We start from the raw sequence: 10450 nt of genomic DNA on the forward strand, positions 1-10450 counted from the left end.
AGTGTGTCTGTGATTATTTTCAAAGGACTGGACTGAAAATGACAGAAAAGGCAGATGGTATCCACAAAAAAAACCAAAACTACAAGAACGTCTGGCTCCTTAGCAGCACAGAAAAGAGGAGTGGATCAAGATTTTTTCACAGTACTCCAGGTCACCCTCTGCTGCACTGGGAATGCAGAACCTTCCGTAGACTCAATTGTAAAGGCTTTCGAACTACTTTATGAATTGTCTCAGCCTGGAGACAGAAAAATCTACTGTTGACGCAAACTTGGCATGATTACTACAAGGTTCGCAAATGTCAGGCAGTTTCCTTAATTGATCATATAATCAATGAATCGCTGAACCTTATATATAGTGAATGAATGAATTCTTTTAGTAAACGTGTCATTTTTACAGGCTATTTTTGCACATCCTAAGTCATATTCTTAAAAAAAAAAAAGTCGAACTAACGTATGAGTAAAAACATATGAGTAAAAAAAAAGGACAGTCCAACTTTTGTTCCTGATCCCAAAAATGGGAGCAAATCTTTGTGGTCAGATATAAATTATAAGAGTATTTTGTAAACTGGAATTCACTTTTCACAGTTTTTAAAGAATAAAACTAGATGGAAGGACCTGCACAAGAAAACAGGCACACACGTGAAGCATGTCATCGTTAGCAGCCACCATCCTGAGTCCAACCAATGAAATCAGCAGCTGAGTGAATGTGTGAAGGATAACTTTGACTGTTTAAATTCTTCAAAGCGCCTAACTGACAGAACAATTTTCCCTGGTTTAATTAATTTCTTGAACAAACTCTGTAAAGTAGGATCACAGACAGTGAATCAGTTCATCAATATGAAATTAAGGTTTTAGCCTTCACAAAGCATTCCAGCGGGATGAAAATATTTAACATGTAGTGAACAAGTGGTTCAATTGCATCTCTTCAAATGGATAAACATACAATCAAATCGAGTGGCTATAGTAGATAAGTACCAAACAAATGACTGTGCGGCACATAATGATTACTGCAGTCATTCACACAAAGTGCATGAAGGTACAGTGCATACGCTTATCACAATAGCACTGATCTATATTGCTATAAACAAATGAATATGCACACCTTTAAATGCACGACTCAGCAGGTCGGGCTTCATTCTACCAAGCCACCTTTGCTGCAAAGCTGTGGAAATGATAATAACTCTCAACAAAGCACATGCAAGAATCAGGAGACAGAATGCAGCTACAATGGCAGTCTACTTGCAGATGTGTTTGTGTTTGCATGGAGCGGACACATGGAGGTACGGGACACAAGCAAAGAGAGCCAAAGAGAGACAGATAAGAGGATGGAGGGGGAGTGATGCAGAACAGAAAGCCAAAGAGCTGCAGAGATGAGAGAGCCAAACCTGAGATGGATGGGTAGATGGAGGGAGGAGGAGGAGTAGGAGGAATTGGTAGGCATGCAGCAGAGAGAGAAACTTAGAGATGAGAAGAGGAGGAAAGAGAAACAAAGAAAGCTCAATGAAATCTTAAAGGGGAGATTATAGTAAGTAAGTCACAGGGAAGAGGTGGTTTATTTCTCTTAATTACTTCTTTATGAAACTGACAACAATTAAGTCTTTGTGATTAGCACATGTATTAGAAGATGGACATAAAAAATGTATAAAGCAGATCAAACAAAAATGCACAAACGATTACATTAGAATCATTTTTAACCCAAACCAGACAAACATGCAGTTTTTTACCCTTTTAAGATGCTGACCAAACAATAAAGTGGCAAAGTAGATATTATTTCTGTCGTGATCTGGTACACTTTTGCAAGCGAGAACGGTCAAAAACCCAATCTGTAAAGTGTACCTGGTATGGACAAAGTCAATCTAGAATAAATTTATGGAAAAGTAAAAGTATTGTTAGACTTGACAAAGTATTATTTCCATAGCACTTCCTTTATGGCAAACCAGCATCACGAGACATGTTAATTAATTACTAAGTGTCAGCAAATATAGCTCATTCGCTGCCGTCGAAACTCAGTGGACAGACGGTCGCATCTAAATATGAATGACTCAAAGCTAATTCACCTGTATCAGAAAAACTGCGTCATCCCACTTCCTTACCCATATGCTGTGCTGCAAACAAAAACCAAACACTTTCCACCCCTTACCCTACCTTCCCTCTTAATACCAACCTGGCTAGCAGTGAAAGCACATTCAACCCCCCTCCCCTCCCTCTATCCGTTCCTCACTCAGCTCAGAACAGGAGGATGCTGTGTCATCAGAGACTGAGGACTCAGACAGAGCACTAAAGCCTGGGCTTCATTCTAATTTACTACACCGCGAAAGAAAAGAACATGCTAGAGAGGAGGCAGCGGAAAGGAGAGGAGAAAGGGGAGTAAAGGAGATAGACAAACACACTGACAGAGATGATGGGATAGGGACATAATGTAATGGTGTGTGCAGTGCTACATGCTGAGCTTCAGAAGCAACCGCTCTTTTTGCTGTGAGCTCCCCTTGTGCACCCACTAGCAGTTGCTGCCCTGCACAAGCCTGTGCAGACTGGTAGACTGGGTGCTGCTAGAATACGACAGTTACAGAAATGCCACATACAGAAAGCACATCAAGCTTTCAAACTAACAAAACCAGAGCTTCTTTTTCTCCACACAGTACCACTTTAACACTGCATTAAAGTGCTGTGATCAGGTTTCCTGCAGCTGCAGCTGATGGTAACACACACACACGCAAACACACATGAACGCGCTCAGACACACTCATTGACACACAGCGCAGCGGTGAGCGACGGTGGGTTGAGCAGAGGAGACGAGCAGCCCGAAAAGGTGATTGCAGACAGGGGGGGAGGAAGAGGAACTAACTAACTAGAGTAAATTCCATGGTTATGATCAAAGTTAAATACATGAGTGGATTAGGCAGCTCACTGGTACGAAAGATGGTATGATGTTGCTAATTCACCACATAATTAGCTGCGATAAGGGAAGCAAATCGTGACTGAGCAGAATGAAGAGAAATCAAAACCTGTATTGATATGTTCAGAAACACATACTGTATGCAGGAATCAGTGAAGCCAAAGATGGATGGAAGTGTAAAAGTTAAGCACCCATACCTTATTTACCTAATTTAGTGTAAATGTGTTCTTCAGCCATGCAGCATAGTCACATCTGCACCAACAGAGCTGCTCAGAGGATTAAAAAACAAACAAACTAAGGACTGTGGCTGTAAGTCGCCAGTGAGGCATTTTTATATTTCTGAGTGATCTTATTTAGCTTATGCATGTTGACACAGCACATAAATGTACCTGCAGCAATTATACGGTATTATATTGGCTTTTGTACCAACAGAAGAAATATAAGTCTAAAAGACCTCTCGCATGATATTCTGGTCAAAGACCATGTGGAAATACTATGCTATGCTACTTCGTTTGAAGCAGAACCCTGTATACTGATAATGTAGATGTTATCATGTCATCATAACCATTTTAAAGAATACTTCCGCCATGTACCGCAAATCATCTGGACAGTAAGAGCATATAAATACACAGGGGGTTGATTATCATTACACTACTGTTTAAAAGAAAACTCTGCAGGAAGATTTAGATCAATCTGAAAAATTATTCTTGGCCTTTGTAAACATGAAGCAATTATTTTAAGAAAATAGCAAATGAAATATATAAAGACAAATGTTTATTTATTCAAATAATAAATCATTATCAGAAAACATAACAGCTAACGAACAGCTTAACATAAACTGAATCAAGTAAATTTCATTTGACCAGATTTCATTAAATTTAATGTTTCATGTAACAAAATGACATTTTTACACGTTTTGACTTTTTTTTTTTTTTAAGAATGCTGAATATTCCAACTGAATAGCCCTGATTCAGTGGTGTGTATATATATATATATACATATATACACCACTGAATCAGGGCTTTGGCTCAATAGATCAGAAAAGGCACATGTACTTAATAGTTCCATCCAGGCAACGAGGAAGTGCTTCTCGTTGAGATCACGAGTCTTGCTGACTGGGCTTCTGGCGTCTACAGAGCCCACAGATTCTCTTACACATTATCCCTGCTACCACACTGGAGACTGGCTACTCCCCACCTATACACAGCTGAAAGTACTATTGCACACTCCAGCCTTTTTCTCTCCACTCCCTGTCCTCTTCTGCCATCTTCTGCCTTCCACTACTCATTCCTCTTTTCCTAGTATGGAGTGACAGGAATCTCAGCGCCGTGGGTCTCATTAATAAGAAATACATGATTTGGGGGGGAAATATGAGTTTGGAGTTTGGTACAAACGCTGCGTAACAATGATTTTGAGAGAACACTGAGAAAACCTTTGATTTTTTCTGGTTTATCTATTTTAAAATTAAAGAAATGTAATGTTTAACACTAAAATTCAAAAAAGAAATCACACACATATGCTGCGCTGATAAACACAATCCAGTTAGATCCTTTTTTCTCCTCCGCCATCCTGACAGAGCACTTGTTATGTGGGAGTTTGCTTTGTCGTAACAGAATTCAGTTCACAATAGCACTGAAACATGAAGGCAAATTTGTCGTCCCCTCCAGCTGTTACATCATCTTTATTATGCATTAACACATATTATTAATCAACCCTGCAGAAACCCGAGACTAACCGCTGCCCAAGAACTGCATTCCACAGCAGCCCTGCAGTGTTGCACGAGCCAAATGTCCTTCTTCCTCAGCTTTGCTTTCATTGTACAAGTGTAGTAAAAAAAAAACATATATGTAAACTCACAGATATTTTATATTATCAAAGCACACTCTAATGACTGCCTCGAAGCCCCAGTACCATGACTAAAAAATAGTTTTAAAAAGCACTTGATTGCCTCAAGGTCATCTTTGTTATCTCTAGCTCTGTGGTAACAATAATTTGATTTTTCTGCTTGAAGTGATATGAGATCTAAATTTGTTGTTCATTTCAAATCACCTAATGTGTTAAGTTTACAGTGATGGCAGTTGCCCATCAGGGGGTTCAGGACAATGGTTTAATACTATTCAGAGAATTCAAGAGAGTTGGAATCCTTAAACTTGATTTAATATATGTAGTGTTTGTCTGGTAAGAAGAGGACATTTGTTTAGTGGAGTAAGGCTGTATAACAACTTACTTTCTGATTCAGGTAGAACGGGTCCAAATCCTCCAGTGGTGTGGCCACCATTCCATCAGGGATATCGCCGTAGATGAACGGCAGGCTCTTCCCAGCCTCCAGGTCACTGTTGGGCTTGGGCTCATTTTCGTCGGATGTGTCGCGGTGACTGCTGTCTGATCTTGGCTTGGGCGGCTTCTTGTTCTTCTCTTCTTTGATGCGTTTCTCGATATTAGCGAGTGACTCCGGGGTGAATTTCTTGAAGCTGTCAGGTCCTGGGGGTGCAAGAAGGGGTGCGGCCATGTTTTCATCCTGCAGCTATTTCCTCTTTATTTGTTTTCCATCCCAGACATCCAGCTCTGATAGGAAGACAGCGATAAAGGGTGGAAGAGTGAGAACAGATACTCAACAAAGAGAAAAAGAGGGTTAAAAGAAATAAAAAGTGCAAGCATCTAACCATCAGCCTTAATGACTGAGGCACACAGACAGCATTGAATTCCCTTTTGTTCTCACCTCTGTGACCCCAACTTTACATAACAAGGAGACGTGTCAAGTTTTCTCTTCTTGAGTTTATGCACTGTACGTCTGATAGCCTCTCCTTCAAAATATATCTGACATTAAATTCTGCATTTACTTTACATTTTATTTGCAGCTACACAGCGCCTAAAGTAGTGAAGAATAAAATGAAAAACCATAATGTGAAAGTGGTAGCTCTCACTAGAAGAGATATCCAACTCTGCAGCAGCGTATGTGCAGCTTTCAGCTATGGAAATGATATACCCAGATATGGAAAAACTAAGCTATGGTGGAGTTCAAACAGCTCTTGCTGCTAGTAGAAATGTTAAGTGCACACAGGTAAATTCAGCCCTCTTCAGTGCAAAACAAACACACAAGCCAGAAAGCACCAGACATTTTTCATTTCAGTAAAGTCAGACATGAGAACACTGTCACCAAAAGAACTTAATAAACTTAATGCGAGTCAGGGTGGGGTTTCATCCATGATGATAATGTAAATATTCACTGTGCATGATGAGCTGGCTTTAAAATACATTTAGCTTGCCCATAAATCACAGTTTTTGTGATTCAGTGTGACAAATTCATCCACCTGACCCCTACTGTGATACACTTTACAAATGCCACATTCCTGGTATCCGACATCCTGTAACAACAGTTAAATGATTGATTAACTTCATTAATTACTGATTTATAATCATTTAACATTCTTAGGCACAGAACCGTTTCACACAGTAATGCATAAATGATTTTATGAATTGGTCACTGTTATTTAGCCTCTCATACTCTGACTCATTGCTTAAAGGTAAGGTTATAATACTGTCTTCATGCACCCTGAATAGATAGATTTCAGTCTCCAGATGGCTGTGCATGCTCTATAATACACTGTATTAAACAGTCAAGTCAAAAATTCAAACATGAGTGTGTGCAAAACATTTAGGGGAACAATGGCAAGGTTACAGACCTGGGTATAAATCAAAAACGAACTCAAAAGCAATCCACAGGCAGAGAGAGATCCGGCAACCCGGTATCTGAGTATATGTTGGAGAAAAAGAAGGGGAACGAAGTCCGATTTAAGTAACCCAACCACGGCACAACCTCCAAGTCTCCTTCCACCAACGCTACATCAATTGATCCGTCAAGGTGATTCAAACCAGGATGCAATAGCATGACCAGCAGTTCGTGTGCACTCACAGGTAAAGCTGGGACAAATCTAAAACAAACAAAAAAACAAAAAAACAGGCAGTAAAACTGCTCGAAATTTTGCAGATGTCGCTTTTATGATTTCCAGCAAAACTTAAAGTATAACATGAAAAACATTTTTAAAAAGTGCAAAAATAGGACTTTTTCTCGAATTAAAAGCGCCGCTCGGGTCACTCTTACATAATTTGCAGTGAATGCTACCGCACACAGCCGGAGCTAAATTCCGCAGAGCCAACCCGGTCTCGGTTTGATTAAAATCCGCTCAAAGTGAAAATAAGGAATGGATGATAGAAAAGCCCCAAAACTCCGAGAGCCTCAGTTGCCTCCCATTGAAAAAGAGCCGTGACGCTGCGCCCTCTGCGCATAGGAAAGGCATCCAGGCGCACAACGGCCGCACTCCCGGTGAAGAAAAGAGAAGCTTTTGATTCGGCTCTCTCTCTCTCTCTGATGATGACCTGACATGTGATGAAGCTATCAGGACACCGCGGAGACAACTGTGCTCCAGAGTAGGAGGCGTACGGGGCTCTTGCATCAGAGTCACATGGATCGGACAGAACTTCATCCTTCATTTCCTGCAGCGAAGTCTAAACGTTGCCAGCCTCTAAATGCCATCAAAACGAAAGCGTTGCTGAGAAAATAAGCTGCTTGCCAAATATGAAAGGGGGCTCAAGTAACCCCCTCATATCATATACGGGGATGACAGAGCTGACTCTATTTCAGGTAGGCCCGAAGTTTTGATGTCCTGAGTGGGAATTTGATGAGTTGATTATTCATCTGAACTCGTTTGTCCTCAGAGAACAGACGAGGAAAGAGAAACAATTATTACAGAGCTCTTCCCTTCAGGGAGCTGTGCGGTAAAACTGAACACAAATCAAGCACACATCTTCCTATTTCTTAGAGAACTTCTACCCTTTGTGGGATTAAGACCACCCACTCCCTCTTTAATATTCTACGTCTTGCCATGAAAGTGGCCTGGTGATGCTGATATGTAGCCTGTGCAGTCCAGGGTAAAGTCCACTGTTACTGAGGCGCGCCGTTGTTCTATAGGGCCATAGCCTAAAATACTGCAGTGTGGTTTACTGCTGCTATATGGGCTCTGACTCTAGTAGGTCAGTTAAATGCACAAGCTACATCCCGAATACTCATTTCTGGACCGACAAAAATACACACGAAGTCAACACAACCCAGTTCGCCCAGCAGAAAGTGAAATTGGGCTTTTTGCAGAAAATAAACGAAACTAAAATGGCCTTAATGTTACAGCTTAGCCACCGCACCCGTATCTATAGACCTCGGAGATCTATAGACTCCTTGTGATGCAGGTTTACAGAGTACCACCACCGCGGGAAATACTGCACGAAAAGACTAGAAAGGGGTGTCGTGGTCCCCTTTGAGGACTGCCAAACTACAGACGCACCTACCTCTTCCTGCAATACAGTCTCCAAAGAGACTGAAAGAGGGAGGGGGGCACAGAGGTGGAGTGTGGGGGTGGCAGAGGAGGGGGTAAAACTATCAGTTAGCCTAGAAAATAATGGCACAAAGCTGGAAATGCTGGGAGGATGATTTTTTGCCAGGGGCGCATTATTCGCGTAGCCATTGAGAGCACACACCATAGTTGCTGTGGCCACTGACAGAAGTTTGACATGATCTCACTTATATGCGTAGGCTGTGTTTTACATCCCGACACACTGAAATGTCATAGCCTATCATCCAGCGGCGGGCCAACTCCCTTAACAACCTCCCGTCTCCCCTTTTTCTACCACGTCGCATTTCGATGGCTGTTTTTCATTCCATAAATCACATCTTTGCTACTTCTGCCTGCCGCCCCGCTTACATATTAGTCCATGTACTGGCAAGGAGCCCTCCACAGACGCTGGGAAAAGATGCTGAGAGAGGGACCGCTCTGCGGCACTGGGATGCAGTCAGTCGACAAAGTAAGACCGAGATCCATCCCGTGACGTGAAATAAAAGACAAAGCAGAAAAAATAAGGTCTACTTACTTTTTCTCGCATTAACAGAAATCCAGACAGCTGTCACCGAACTGCAGATGTGAGAAAGAGCCGGGAGTAAATGCGGCTGTCGCCATATTGTTGCTGCTATCTTCCTTCCCAGTGCGTGCGGCTACCCTGCATAATTGATGACTCTCAGCAAATTGTTGGGGAGTGTCGGTAAATGCCTCTGGTTTCAATAACGGACGAGAGACCGCAGCGTCGTAAGGAAATGTATTTTTTATTTATTTTTTATTTATTTTTTTATTTTAAAAAAAAAAGGACAGTGTACGCTACTCGTGTAAGATAACTCGTTCGTGTTCTGGTTGGGATTTGTAAGCAGTTAGCAAAATATACCTTAATCTTTAATTTTTGCAAATTAATAAACCAAACCAAAAACAAATAATTTGTTTAATATTACTTTAATGCTTAGATTGCATAGAATTTGGATTCAATACAACTGATTTGTAGAATTAAGTTTAACACGAAATTTGTCACACCTTGTGTCATAAATAAGCAGAGAAAAAACCAGAATTGCTATTTTTTTTTATAAGTTCCTTTCTGGAAAAGCACAGCATCACTGTAAATACAGTCATGTGAGAAAGAAAGTTTGAGTCTGTGCAGTGGCAACTGCTCAGTAACATGATTTGGTAAATAAAAGAGCATCTTAGCATGTTAAAGATGAGCACAACTGTCTACAAATTGTGGAGCAATTTAAGAATAATCTTCTTCAAACATTGTGAACATTTTGAATATCTTATCGTCTATAACACATAATATTGACAAAAGATTCCGAGAATCTGGAGAAATCTCCTTGCACAAAAACACGAGGCCAAAAATCAATATTGGATGCCCATAATCTCCAGGCCCTCAGACAGTACAAGAAGGCATGATCCTGCCATTGAAATCACTGCACAGCCTCAAGAACACATCCAGAAATCACTGTGACCACAGTTTGCTGTCTCATCCACAAATGCAGGCTAAAGCTTCACCGTGTAAGGAAGAAACCATAAGTGAACATGACACAGAAATGCCATAATTTTCTCTGGACCAAAGCTAATTTAAAAAGGACTGATGTGAGGTGTAAAACTGTTCCTTGGTAAGACAAATCAAAACTTGAAAATCTCCTTTGGAGAAACTGAAGACGAGACAGGAGAGAAGAGAGGAGGACTATCCAGTTTGTTGTCAGCATTAAGTTCGAAAAGCCTGAATCTCTGATAGTATGAAAGTGCTTTAGTGCCTTTGGAATTGGCATCTTTCAAATGTGGAAAGGTGCCATCAATGCAGACAGGTATATGCAGGTTTTAGAGCAACATATGCTCCCTCCCAGATGTTGCGTTTTACATGCAAGATCTTGCATATTTCAGCAAGGCAATGCTAAATCACATAATGCAGCTATTGCAACAGCATGGCTTTGTAATAGGAGAGTCCGGGTGATGAATTGGCCTGCCTGCAGCGCAGACCTTTCACCAACTGAAAACATCTGGTGTGTCATGAAATTGAATATACAACAAAGAAGAACCAGGACTGTTGAGCAGATGAAATCCTTTATCAGATAAGAATTGGACAACATTCTGTAAAGTGAGTGCTGATAATGCATAGTTTGTTGACCAGAGGGCAGCTTGCCTGTTGGCAATGTGTGTTTGAA

The 10450-nt window shown here is 41.0% G+C and overlaps 1 protein-coding gene across 4 annotated transcripts in view; it reads right to left on the bottom strand.

Moving 5' to 3' along the window:
• The window catches only part of scn8ab (sodium channel, voltage gated, type VIII, alpha subunit b), a 42518-nt gene extending 33588 nt beyond the window's left edge, over positions 1–8930 (bottom strand). For 3 of the 4 annotated variants that reach the window (XM_005739609.1, XM_013912522.1, XM_005739610.1), the window contains exons 1-3: positions 8815–8930; positions 6579–6827; positions 5123–5460 (exon numbers count right to left, since the gene is read on the bottom strand). In XM_005739609.1, coding sequence (XP_005739666.1) covers positions 5123–5404 — 282 coding nt within the window. In that variant the 5' untranslated portion in view covers positions 5405–5460; positions 6579–6827; positions 8815–8930. The remainder of the gene's footprint in view (positions 1–5122; positions 5461–6578; positions 6828–8814) is intronic. The other variant, XM_005739607.1, reaches the window with a different exon arrangement.
• Positions 8931–10450: the final 1520 nt, after the last annotated feature.

The sequence above is a fragment of the Pundamilia nyererei genome, unplaced genomic scaffold (genome assembly GCF_000239375.1).
Source record: "Pundamilia nyererei isolate P.nyererei 1_Seehausen unplaced genomic scaffold, PunNye1.0 scaffold00092, whole genome shotgun sequence".
NCBI classification, from domain to species: domain Eukaryota; kingdom Metazoa; phylum Chordata; class Actinopteri; order Cichliformes; family Cichlidae; genus Pundamilia; species Pundamilia nyererei.